This window comes from Nematostella vectensis, chromosome 10 (genome assembly GCF_932526225.1).
Source record: "Nematostella vectensis chromosome 10, jaNemVect1.1, whole genome shotgun sequence".
Taxonomy (NCBI): Eukaryota; Metazoa; Cnidaria; class Anthozoa; order Actiniaria; family Edwardsiidae; genus Nematostella; species Nematostella vectensis.
Window position 1 is genome coordinate 12,278,509 of NC_064043.1, and position 13,984 is coordinate 12,292,492.

At 44.6% G+C, this 13,984-nt stretch overlaps 1 protein-coding gene across 3 annotated transcripts in view; it reads right to left on the reverse strand.

Moving 5' to 3' along the window:
- Positions 1-1,822: 1,822 nt before the first annotated feature.
- LOC5507451 (phospholipid-transporting ATPase IA) overlaps positions 1,823-13,984 on the reverse strand; it is a 31,303-nt gene continuing 19,141 nt past the window's right edge. For all 3 annotated transcript variants that reach the window (XM_032376044.2, XM_032376046.2, XM_032376047.2), the window contains exons 33-44: positions 13,745-13,819; positions 13,184-13,306; positions 12,352-12,430; positions 12,202-12,263; positions 11,627-11,683; positions 11,190-11,297; positions 10,652-10,740; positions 10,355-10,415; positions 10,131-10,174; positions 9,198-9,253; positions 8,862-8,905; positions 1,823-2,048 (exon numbers count right to left, since the gene is read on the reverse strand). In XM_032376044.2, coding sequence (XP_032231935.1) covers positions 1,995-2,048; positions 8,862-8,905; positions 9,198-9,253; positions 10,131-10,174; positions 10,355-10,415; positions 10,652-10,740; positions 11,190-11,297; positions 11,627-11,683; positions 12,202-12,263; positions 12,352-12,430; positions 13,184-13,306; positions 13,745-13,819 — 852 coding nt within the window. In that variant the 3' untranslated portion in view covers positions 1,823-1,994. The remainder of the gene's footprint in view (positions 2,049-8,861; positions 8,906-9,197; positions 9,254-10,130; positions 10,175-10,354; positions 10,416-10,651; positions 10,741-11,189; positions 11,298-11,626; positions 11,684-12,201; positions 12,264-12,351; positions 12,431-13,183; positions 13,307-13,744; positions 13,820-13,984) is intronic.

Below are 13,984 nucleotides of genomic sequence, written 5' to 3' on the forward strand. Positions count from 1 at the left end.
TGACATTATATGGTACACAATGATGTACTAAATAGGGGTACAGTCTAACAACTTCCCTTTCAACAGTCAAATTCCTTGTAGACACGCCTGCGGAGTTATCCGCTGATCAGAGCTCAAGGCAGGCAGCAAAAGTGGTGAAATGGTAGAATGAGATGTGTCACTGCAATTTTGTATTGGGACACAGAAAGCAGGCCATGCCAAAAACTTTGACAAATCAAAGTTTCTTTTGAAGACATGTCGTAGTGACCCAGCTAATCAGATTACGTGGTATAGAAGAATTTCTAACGCATACATCGTTGTTTTAACTCCGTCAAAGTTGTACCGCGTGGCCCAGTTTTTGTGTCCTCAATAAAAATATTCTTCAAACTCAAAATTGTCTAGACAATCTCCATTATGGCTTGCACCAATCAAGACACTTTGATTGGTAGGCACTTTAGTGGTTTTTGATCTTGGAACCTCACTACAAAATGCCGCTGACCAATCAAAAAGCAGAAAGTTCAGAATTTGAATGACAGGACGACAATCAAGAAATTGGAAAACATTGAGATATTTCGCAAACTATTTGCAGTAGGTTGACCTAAACATATTTCTAGCAGTAATACATTGTTCCTTCCAAAAACAAAAACACAGAAATTTGACTGTAATTGGGCGCAGTTGTTCATAGTTAGTGATATTTTTTTACCTACTTAGTAGTGATATTTTTTTACCTATTTAGTACTGTTGAGCATTTGTATTCGACTGCTGCTCTCTCCTCGAGTACTCAAAACGCTTCTAAAGCAATTGGAACATTCAATATTTCAATAAATAAATACCCCTTTAACAGTGGTGTAACAATATTTTCGTAATAAAAATTGTTCGTACTATGTAAAATAACTAGAGGACCAAAGTAGGTCAAAGTGTGCTGGAAGATATGGAATATGGAGCACAAGTCTGCCACGAACAAGAATGATCAAATATGAATACGAGAATTAAGGATAACAATATGACATAAGGAAAAAAGGTAGAATTAAATAGCCACACGCGAGAGTGCAGAAATTAACTCCGGCAGATTTAGCCGGATTTAAGCTTGGTCCTATTTGAATAATAGAGCTAAGTTTGGAATAATGATTTGATCTGGATAACCCACATAGATAGACAATAGTCCATCTGACTAATTATACATTAACATCCATTAATCTTTCCCTCTCCCCTAGGATAATGAGATATGAATTCGATATATTACTTATCATAATGACAATTTGTTTTTAAGTGACCTATGATACCCCATGTGATTTCAACAGAATGTGCACAGAAAAAAGAGAAACATTACAAAAACTAAAGGCAAATACCGTCAACTTAGAGACGCCCATAGAGAGTTAAAATATTAACAATTATCCCTACACCCCCCCACCAAACATCGATATTATCTTGAATACCTTGAAACGCTGCAGTAAACCATGGTTTACCATCTGAAATGGTTCAAATTAACTTGGTAAGTCTACAGCATTCCTTAACATGACAACACAACAGCAAAAGATGGCGCCGCGGCGGTCCTATACGAGAGAATACAAGGCATTCCCGCCCTTACTTGCCTAACATAACTTCTTCAATACGCATGCGCCTTAAACTTATCTCCCCTTTACCCAAACGCTCATTAAAGCCGCATTGTCACCAGTTTGCTTCCGGAGGTCCGTCGGAAACCTCAACCGTTAAAAGACAAAAGAATCTATTAGAATCCGAGATATTTAACAGGCCATCCGCTCTAAATTATCGATCACATCCTCGAAGAAACTTCCAATAGACACACTGCTTTCAATATTTTGAAATATTTTTTGCGTTTTCCGTTAAAAATCATCGGAGATTGCTACGTAATCGACCGGAAGTAAACTGGTGACAATGCGGCTTTAAGCGTAACAAAACAGTGGCACGTGCATGGCACGGCGGCGAGATTGGTGTGGCGGTTAGACGTAAACCGCAGCTATGGCGTCCCTCTTGAGTGACGGGATGACGTCTAGTCAATCGCCACGAGGCTTCTTGAGGGTCGTGTCGTATCGCCTGATCAGCTCCGCCTGCGGGTCAAATAGAACGCTATCAGAACTACGCAACGAAATGGTACACCGTATGAAATGGCACAACCTATTTTAGAAGAGCAAACAGAAAGCGACCAAATCCTAAAGGAGCAAACAGAACGCGATCAAAACTACGCAACGAAATGGCCAACCCAATCCTAGAGAAGCAAACAGAACGCGATCAAAACTACGCAACGAAATGGCCAACCCAATCCTAGAGAAGCAAACAGAACGCGATCAAAACTACGCAACGAAATGGCCAACCCAATCTTAGAGAAGCAAACAGAACGCGATCAAAACTAAGCAACGAAATGGCCAACCCAATCCTAGAGAAGCAAACAGAACGCGGTCCAAGCTACGCAACGAAATGGCCAACCCAATCCTAGAGAAGCAAACAGAACGCGATCAAAACTACGCAACGAAATGGCCAACCCAATCCTGGAGAAGCAAACAGAACGCGATCAAAACTACGCAACGAAATGGCCAACCCAATCCTGGAGAAGCAAACAGAACGCGATCAAAACTATGCAACGAAATGGCCAACCCAATCCTAGAGAAGCAAACAGAACGCGATCAAAACTACGCAACGAAATGGCCATCCCAATCCTAGAGAAGCAAACAGAACGCGTTCAAAACTACGCAACGAAATGGCCAACCCAATCCTAGAGAAGCAAACAGAACGCGATCAAAACTACGCAACGAAATGGCCAACCCAATCCTAGAGAAGCAAACAGAACGCGATCAAAACTACGCAACGAAATGGCCAACCCAATCCTAGAGAAGCAAACAGAACGCGATCAAAACTACGCAACGAAATGGCCAACCCAATCCTAGAGAAGCAAACAGAACGCGATCAAAACTACGCAACGAAATGGCCAACCCAATCCTAGAGAAGCACACAGAGCGCGATCAAAACTACGCAACGAAATGGCCATCCCAATCCTATAGAAGCACACAAAACGCGATCAAAACTACGCAACGAAATGGCCAACCCAATCCTAGAGAAGCAAACAGAACGCGATGAAAACTACGCAACGAAATGGCCAACCCAATCCTAGAGAAGCAAACAGAACGCGATCAAAACTACGCAACGAAATGGCCAACCCAATCCTAGAGAAGCAAACAGAACGCGATCAAAACTACGCAACGAAATGGCTAACCCAATCCTAGAGAAGCAAACAGAACGCGATCAAAACTACGCAACGAAATGGCCAACCCAATCCTAGAGAAGCAAACAGAACGCGATCAAAACTACGCAACGAAATGGCCAACCCAATCCTAGAGAAGCAAACAGAACGCGATCAAAACTACGCAACGAAATGGCCAACCCAATCCTAGAGAAGCAAACAGAACGCGATCAAAACTACGCAACGAAATGGCCAACCCAATCCTAGAGAAGCAAACAGAACGCGATCAAAACTACGCAACGAAATGGCCAACCCAATCCTAGAGAAGCACACAGAACGCGATCAAAACTACGCAACGAAATGGCCAACCCAATCCTAGAGAAACAAACAGAACGCGATCAAAACTACGCAACGAAATGGCCAACCCAATCCTAGAGAAGCACACAGAACGCGATCAAAACTACGCAACGAAATGGCCAACCCAATCCTAGTGAAGCAAACAGAACGCGATCAAAACTACGCAACGAAATGGCCAACCCAATCCTTGAGAAGCAAACAGAACGCGATCAAAACTACGCAACGAAATGGCCAACCCAATCCTAGAGAAGCAAACAGAACGCGATCAAAACTACGCAACGAAATGGCCAACCCAATCCTAGAGAAGCACACAGAACGCGATCAAAACTACGCAACGAAATGGCCAACCCAATCCTAGAGAAGCACACAGAACGCGATCAAAACTACGCAACGAAATGGCCAACCCAATCCTAGAGAAGCACACAGAACGCGATCAAAACTACGCAACGAAATGGCCAACCCAATCCTAGAGAAACAAACAGAACGCGATCAAAACTACGCAACGAAATGGCCAACCCAATCCTAGAGAAGCACACAGAACGCGATCAAAACTACGCAACGAAATGGCCAACCCTATCCTAGAGAAACAAACAGAACGCGATCAAAACTACGCAACGAAATGGCCAACCCAATCCTAGAGAAGCACACAGAACGCGATCAAAACTACGCAACGAAATGGCCAACCCAATCCTAGAGAAACAAAAAGAACGCGATCAAAACTACGCAACGAAATGGCCAACCCAATCCTAGAGAAGCACACAGAACGCGATCAAAACTACGCAACGAAATGGCCAACCCAATCCTAGAGAAGCAAACAGAACGCGATCAAAACTACGCAACGAAATGGCCAACCCAATCCTAGAGAAGCAAACAGAACGCGATCAAAACTACGCAACAAAATGGCCAACCCAATCCTAGAGAAGCAAACAGAACGCGATCAAAACTACGCAACGAAATGGCCAACCCAATCCTAGAGAAGCAAACAGAACGCGATCAAAACTACGCAACGAAATGGCCAACCCAATCCTGGAGAAGCAAACAGAACGCGATCAAAACTACGCAACGAAATGGCCAACCCAATCCTTGAGAAGCAAACAGAACGCGATCAAAACTACGCAACGGAATGGCCAACCCAATCCTAGAGAAGCAAACAGAACGCGATCAAAACTACGCAACGAAATGGCCAACCCAATCCTAGAGAAGCAAACAGAACGCGATCAAAACTACGCAACGAAATGGTCAACCCAATCCTAGAGAAGCAAACAGAACGCGATCAAAACTACGCAACGAAATGGCCAACCCAATCCTAGAGAAGCACACAGAACGCGATCAAAACTACGCAACGAAATGGCCAACCCAATCCTAGAGAAGCAAACAGAACGCGATCAAAACTACGCAACGAAATGGCCAACCCAATCCTAGAGAAGCACACAGAACGCGATCCAAGCTACGCAACGAAATGGCCAACCCAATCCTAGAGAAGCACACAGAACGCGATCCAAGCTACGCAACGAAATGGCCAACCCAATCCTAGAGAAGCAAACAGAACGCGATCAAAACTACGCAACGAAATGGCCAACCCAATCCTAGAGAAGCAAACAGAACGCGATCAAAACTACGCAACGAAATGGTCAACCCAATCTTAGAGAAGCAAACAGAACGCGATCAAAACTACGCAACGAAATGGCCAACCCAATCCTAGAGAAGCACACAGAACGCGATCAAAACTACGCAACGAAATGGCCAACCCAATCCTAGAGAAGCACACAGAACGCGATCAAAACTACGCAACGAAATGGCCAACCCAATCCTAGAGAAGCACACAGAACGCGATCAAAACTACGCAACGAAATGGCCAACCCAATCCTAGAGAAGCACACAGAACGCGATCAAAACTACGCAACGAAATGGCCAACCCAATCCTAGAGAAGCACACAGAACGCGATCAAAACTACGCAACGAAATGGCCAACCCAATCCTAGAGAAGCACACAGAACGCGATCAAAACTACGCAACGAAATGGCCAACCCAATCCTAGAGAAGCACACAGAACGCGATCAAAACTACGCAACGAAATGGCCAACCCAATCCTAGAGAAGCAAACAGAACGCGATCAAAACTACGCAACGAAATGGCCAACCCAATCCTAGAGAAGCAAACAGAACGCGATCAAAACTACGCAACGAAATGGCCAACCCAATCCTGGAGAAGCAAACAGAACGCGATCAAAACTACGCAACGAAATGGCCAACCCAATCCTTGAGAAGCAAACAGAACGCGATCAAAACTACGCAACGGAATGGCCAACCCAATCCTAGAGAAGCAAACAGAACGCGATCAAAACTACGCAACGAAATGGCCAACCCAATCCTAGAGAAGCAAACAGAACGCGATCAAAACTACGCAACGAAATGGTCAACCCAATCCTAGAGAAGCAAACAGAACGCGATCAAAACTACGCAACGAAATGGCCAACCCAATCCTAGAGAAGCACACAGAACGCGATCAAAACTACGCAACGAAATGGCCAACCCAATCCTAGAGAAGCAAACAGAACGCGATCAAAACTACGCAACGAAATGGCCAACCCAATCCTAGAGAAGCACACAGAACGCGATCCAAGCTACGCAACGAAATGGCCAACCCAATCCTAGAGAAGCACACAGAACGCGATCCAAGCTACGCAACGAAATGGCCAACCCAATCCTAGAGAAGCAAACAGAACGCGATCAAAACTACGCAACGAAATGGCCAACCCAATCCTAGAGAAGCAAACAGAACGCGATCAAAACTACGCAACGAAATGGTCAACCCAATCCTAGAGAAGCAAACAGAACGCGATCAAAACTACGCAACGAAATGGCCAACCCAATCCTAGAGAAGCACACAGAACGCGATCAAAACTACGCAACGAAATGGCCAACCCAATCCTAGAGAAGCAAACAGAACGCGATCAAAACTACGCAACGAAATGGCCAACCCAATCCTAGAGAAGCACACAGAACGCGATCAAAACTACGCAACGAAATGGCCAACCCAATCCTAGAGAAGCACACAGAACGCGATCAAAACTACGCAACGAAATGGCCAACCCAATCCTAGAGAAGCACACAGAACGCGATCAAAACTACGCAACGAAATGGCCAACCCAATCCTAGAGAAGCACACAGAACGCGATCAAAACTACGCAACGAAATGGCCAACCCAATCCTAGAGAAGCAAACAGAACGCGATCAAAACTACGCAACGAAATGGCCAACCCAATCCTAGAGAAGCACACAGAACGCGATCAAAACTACGCAACGAAATGGCCAACCCAATCCTAGAGAAGCACACAGAACGCGATCAAAACTACGCAACGAAATGGCCAACCCAATCCTAGAGAAGCAAACAGAACGCGATCAAAACTACGCAACGAAATGGCCAACCCAATCCTAGAGAAGCACACAGAACGCGATCAAAACTACGCAACGAAATGGCCAACCCAATCCTAGAGAAGCACACAGAACGCGATCAAAACTACGCAACGAAATGGCCAACCCAATTCTAGAGAAGCACACAGAACGCGATCAAAACTACGCAACGAAATGGCCAACCCAATCCTAGAGAAACAAACAGAACGCGATCAAAACTACGCAACGAAATGGCCAACCCAATCCTAGAGAAACAAACAGAACGCGATCAAAACTACGCAACGAAATGGCCAACCCAATCCTAGAGAAGCACACAGAACGCGATCAAAACTACGCAACGAAATGGCCAACCCAATCCTAGAGAAGCAAACAGAACGCGATCAAAACTACGCAACGAAATGGCCAACCCAATCCTGGAGAAGCAAACAGAACGCGATCAAAACTACGCAACGAAATGGCCAACCCAATCCTAGAGAAGCACACAGAACGCGATCAAAACTACGCAACGAAATGGCCAACCCAATCCTGGAGAAGCAAACAGAACGCGATCAAAACTATGCAACGAAATGGCCAACCCAATCCTAGAGAAGCAAACAGAACGCGATCAAAACTACGCAACGAAATGGCCATCCCAATCCTAGAGAAGCAAACAGAACGCGATCAAAACTACGCAACGAAATGGCCAACCCAATCCTAGAGAAGCAAACAGAACGCGATCAAAACTACGCAACGAAATGGCCAACCCAATCCTAGAGAAGCAAACAGAACGCGATCAAAACTACGCAACGAAATGGCCAACCCAATCCTAGAGAAGCAAACAGAACGCGATCAAAACTACGCAACGAAATGGCCAACCCAATCCTAGAGAAGCACACAGAACGCGATCAAAACTACGCAACGAAATGGCCAACCCAATCCTAGAGAAGCACACAGAACGCGATCAAAACTACGCAACGAAATGGCCAACCCAATCCTAGAGAAGCAAACAGAACGCGATCAAAACTACGCAACGAAATGGCCAACCCAATCCTAGAGAAGCACACAGAACGCGATCAAAACTACGCAACGAAATGGCCAACCCAATCCTAGAGAAGCACACAGAACGCGATCAAAACTACACAACGAAATGGCCAACCCAATCCTAGAGAAACAAACAGAACGCGATCAAAACTACGCAACGGGGTTGTGCACGCCATGTTACATGGGGCTAGTGCTTTCTTGCTTTTGCCGCGTCCGCAAGGGCTGCCGCGCACAGGCACCCAGCTAGGCAGGAAAGAAACTGGCTTCACAAAAAAAGCAAGTATCTGATATACTCAATAAACTATCCTAAAGTATCAATGTCATCAATACCAAAGGCTGATTATCCCTCGTTGATGATAATGTACCAGGGGCGGTGGGGTGATCCCATAGGTGGAGGCAAACGTTGGGGGGAGGGGTGGGTAGTGGTTTCAGAGAGAGGGGTGGTTGGTGGTTTAAGGGGGGAGGGGTGGGTGTTGGTTTCAAATTCTTACGCGCTATTTATAAGAACGCTGGGGTTAACCTAAGTTTTTAAGCACGGCATTTTAAACTGTCTAACAAATTTGTTGTCTGTTGCATATGCACCGCTTGAAACCCGTTGGTTAAAACGTTCATATATTAGGAAACATCCGCTCAGAAAAGTGGGGAGGGGGGGGGAGGCTGGCGCTGCCCCCTCCCCCCTACCGCCGCCCTTGGGTACTGCTACCAGCAGACGATGACGCAAAAAAATATATTCGACTACTGATTTATCGAGCGACTCGCTGGTGCTATTAATTTTGGTTAATTTACAAACAAAAACAATCAAAGAACTTCACTGCTAACGTGTTATGACTGATTTCGTTGAAAAAAAAAAGAGAGAAATAAAGATTGCGCCATGATGTTTTAATAATGCTACTTACTTGACCAACGCGTCCAGACTCCTCTTGGGAGAAGGCGAAGCCAACTGCAGAGAGAAGAACAAATCAAACGTGTAAATAGGCCACCTTCAGGGGGTGATCCCCCCCTCCCCCCACGCGCTCCTTTCTTGAGGGCTCATTTCTATAGTACACTTAATCATTCAATTTCTGCATGTCTTTTATCCTAGTCGTCACTCCCAATTTGAACGTCAAGATCCGTAACTGCACTTTAACCTTTCCCCCCTTCTTTTTGCTACCTTCTCTTATCTTCGGATCGAGTCTACCTTCTGTGGGCATTATATGTATTATCGCTATAACGCGATCAAATGTCACACTTACGTGCTGACTGTTCGCCTTCTTTCTCTTTGAATGCGTCGGCACGGCTGCGCATTTTGCTGCAAACGGAGAAAAAACATAACATGTATAAAACAAATAACAGTTAAAGGCACTGAAAGAAAAAGCTCACTCCAGGTTATTCAGAATAAGTTTTTATCGGTTGTTCGCGAGTTCTGTGACGCACGGTCTGGGTCGGAGGAACTTCCCGACCTTGCTCGACAAGCCCAGCAGATATTATATCTTTTACAAGCACCCAAGACTAGCGACTGCGTGAGGCTAGGAATCCCCAGAAAGGGTCGTAGCGTCCAGATGCTTGTAGACTCGGATCTACAGCAGACGTGCGAGTCCAGGGCGGGCTCATACACCCAAGCTAGGTACCGGTATTCATGGCCATGATACACCCAAGCTAGGTACCGGTATTCATGGCCATGATACACCCAAGCTAGGTACCGGTATTCATGGCCATGATACACCCAAGCTAGGTACCGGTATTCATGGCCATGATACACCCAAGCTAGGTACCGGTATTCATGGCCATGATACACCCAAGCTAGGTACCGGTATTCGTGGCCATGATACACCCAAGCTAGGTACCGGTATTCATGGCCATGATACACCCAAGCTAGGTACCGGTATTCATGGCCATGATACACCCAAGCTAGGTACCGGTATTCATGGCCATGATACACCCAAGCTAGGTACCGGTATTCATGGCCATGATACACCCAAGCTAGGTACCGGTATTCATGGCCATGATACACCCAAGCTAGGTACCGGTCAGTATTCATGACCATGATACACCCAAGCTAGGTACCGGTATTCATGGCCATGATACACCCAAGCTAGGTATCGGTATTCATGGCCATGATACACGGAAGCTTGGTAACTAACGTAAAGAGAAGTAACTTGGAATGCGAGGTTATCGTTTGTACTTACGCGTGAAGAGGGTGGTCCGTGGGGATAAGAGCACCTGGATCACCCTGGTGAGGAAAACACAGAGGGTCACAATATGTTTGGTGAACAGGGGGGTGGGGGAGGGGGGTAAATAGATCACCACAAATATGCCTGGAGAGGGCAAATATAATCGAAAAAATTCCAGGAAGGGGACTAAGGGAAGGATTAAGGCCTCTAAACCTTTCTGGATCCTTCCATGTACTCACATGCATGACTTCGACCTCTTGTATCTCCTCGGTTAGCGTCTTAAAGAACGTCCTCTTGATGCTAAGGGAAGATATTGCCTTGTTAGACACAGAGGTGCGCGGTAGGGGGGTGGGGCTTGTTAATACCGTGTAGTGGGGTCACATCAGCTGTCCCTTTGCTAATAATACCTTTTCTCCTGCTTAAGACCCTTTATTGTGGGACATTTTTCATTCAATATATTCTATGCGAAATAAGGCAAATAAAAAAGGTATATTATTCCTAGTGTGTGCCGCACAGCTTTGTACTTGGTCCCTTACAGTCTGTAGAGATAGTCTGCCATCAGCGTGATGACGGGCACGATGAATACGGACATCCAAAACACTCCTGATGAGTACAGCTGCGTGTCCTAAGGAAATAATATACTTCTGTATTAGTATGGTACAGAACACAAGCAACGACAACAAGAACAACGTCAAAATAATTCCTGAAAGGTACGTCAACATAATGTTGTTGATGATTGTAGTGGCTGACGCTGATAAGAGATAAATGATTTAATGAAGATGGAGATGATGTTGTTGCTGATGGTTTTTATCTGATGATAAGGACGCAACAATAATGGTGATGATGATGATGATGATGATGATGATGATGATGATGATGATGATGATGATGATGATGATGATGGTGATGGTGATGGTGATGGTGATGGTGATGGTGATGGTGATGGTGATGGTGATGGTGATGGTGATGGTGATGATGATGATGATGATGATGATGATGATGATGATAATGATGCTGTTGTTGGTGGCACAACGATGATGATTATGTTCACCACAAACTGTTCGAGGGCCATACCTGTCCGATCATGTCTGGTGCGATGATAAAAGCCATTCCTGGGAGGCAGTAGATCAAAAGGAAGATGAACCAGCTCGCGATAGATCCCCAGATGGACAAGTGGCAAACCTAAACCAGCGACACATTTAGGGTGGAGAACACGCACTTACGCAAACCTAAACCAGCGACACATTTAGGGTGGAGAACGCGCACTTACGCAAACCTAAACCAGCGACACATTTAAGGTGGAGAACACGCACTTACGCTCCGTGTTTCGCGCTAAAACGGAAACCAAAAACATGGTAGAATTCGGCCCATCGTCCGATGAAAAATATTGCATTTTCATAGTTGATATTTTTTTAGAATGCGGAGTTGGTGGATTTTTGCATGCTTTAGTGTCGCCACTCCATTCTCCGCTGTGATGTTGAATAAAGGACAAAGTATAGAGTACCACATACCCAATTCCAGGCATCCAGCTCCATGCCGGCCTTGAGGCATACCGTGATCACGACGAGCTGTAAAGTGAAAACATGTGTGAATAATATGGCCTGGCAAGCTCAGATATTACCCGAACAGAAGTGATCAATATGGCTTGGCAAGCTAAGATTATACCCGAAAGCAAGCAAATATAAAGTGAAACGTGTGTGATTAATATGGCCAGGCAAGCTCAGATATTATCCAAACTTAAAGCAGAACATGTCTGATTAATATGGCCTGGCAAGCTCAGATATTACCCAAACTTAAAGTAGAACATGTGTGATTAATATGGCCTGGCAAGCTCAGATATTACCCAAACATAAAGTAAAACGTGTGTGATTAATATGGCATGGCAAGCTCGGATATTATCCAAAAATAAAGTAAAATGTGTGTGAGTGTGTGATTAATTTGGCCTGGCAAGCTCAAATATTACCGAAACATGTGTGATTAATTTGGCCTTACAAACTCAGATACATCTACCCAGCCAAACATGAAGCAATGCAGGTTACAACAAATGGATTCTCTAAAATGGATGTAACAGTGGCCATACTCGTACCGTGTAGACGACATTGCCAAGGTGCCACTGGCCAACCACCAGACCGTTCGAGTAAGGCACCTCTGCAAGCAACACGCAGTCATGAGACTCTTGCAAGGGGGCAACATGGCAGCAATATCGCTTGCGTATGTAACCAGCACCCATACTCACCATGCTTGAGCATGCCAAATGGTAGGTAGAACAGCAACAACGAGTGGTAGACAGACGTCATGATCCACAACCAGAACACCTGCAACAATGACAACAGATCCAGGAAACTGTGACCGCACTCACCACTACTGCACAGGCGTCCCCCTGGACGCCATGCAGTTGGTCATGTTCATTTCTAATGGAAGGACCGTCAAATCTTTTTTTTTTTCACATGACATCTACGACTGTCCACCCCCTCTCACCCCACACCCCCCTCAGCAAATCCTGGGTACAATAGTGCTGATGGAAATAATACAAATATTAAAAAGCGACATAATAAACAATAAGCAGCAAAATATAAGACGAGAACGACATAAACAACAACATAAACAAGAAGATATGGTTGGTTCTGGAACCGTCGACATGACGGAAAAACATGACGTGACGCTTCAAATAAGCCCATTTCACATCGGATAAGGCGGAGAATTTCTCTGAGTACTTAGTACATTATAGCAAAAAAAGTGCGACTATTTTTTTTAAATTGATGCGACTTTTTGTAAAGTGTCATTAAAAGTTGAGCTTTTCGTCCCTGAACTGATACACAAGGCAATGATGATCAAGGAAAAATTATATTAAAAAGCCAAAATCTGGTTATGTGCACTTCGGCCACACGTTATTTGTGTTTTGAAAATCAATCCGTAATACAAGGAACCTATAGCCGTCGTAAGAAATTGTTTCTTCTCTCTCTATCTGGAATTCCGCGTTTTCCAGGTTTTTCCGTCAAATCGGAACCGTCACAAGTGGTGTGGGGGTGCCACAAGTCCTCACTAAGGGAAGGGGTGTGGTAGTTAACCTTTGTGTTATAAATCTCTGCGTTCTGTGAGGTCTTGTACAACTTGGGATACTTGAGCATACTCTCTGATGACACAGTGCGGTCAAACAGGCCAATCGCTAGGGGTGGGACAGATGTGAAGATCTGACAGGAGAAGCATTGCATTAGATACAACAATACAGGTTACAGCGATTGCTGCTGTGCTTGGGGCTTTATCGACAAATTGTATCACAGCTCTCCCATCAATCAAAACCCTGATAGCACACGCAATCTCATCACAAAGCTTTTTAAACAGTCATCAAAATCATCTAGGTTGTTATGTAAAGAATGTTGGGTAACTTTATGGCACGAATACACCTTTTTTTAAAGGTTACACTCAGATAATCCATGGGTAAATAATCCGCTGGGCTTTATGGCTATCAAAATATATTGTTATTTAATGTGTTTGTACATATGACTTTTAAGAGAGCAGGAATAAGCAATTTTTACGTAAAACACATGAAACAATGTGGGATACTTGGATCGACGGTGCAATCGTATTTGAAATAGTTGTATACAGAAAGAGCTAGCTTTGGTGCTTACCACATTGTAGATACCAATGCACCACTTGTCGAACAGGATTTGACCAGAGAAGCCATTCTCCATTGCAAACCACAACTACAAAGAAGAAATTTCAAGTCAGCCAGGGCTCTGAGCATAACGAAATTGACTTTCTTTCTGTCTAAGGAACAGCTGTTGAAGCCAACAATAAATAAAAGTAAAAAAGTATCCCCGATTTCTTTTCATGGTCACGCCCAAAGATGTAAATAACTTCTACATAGT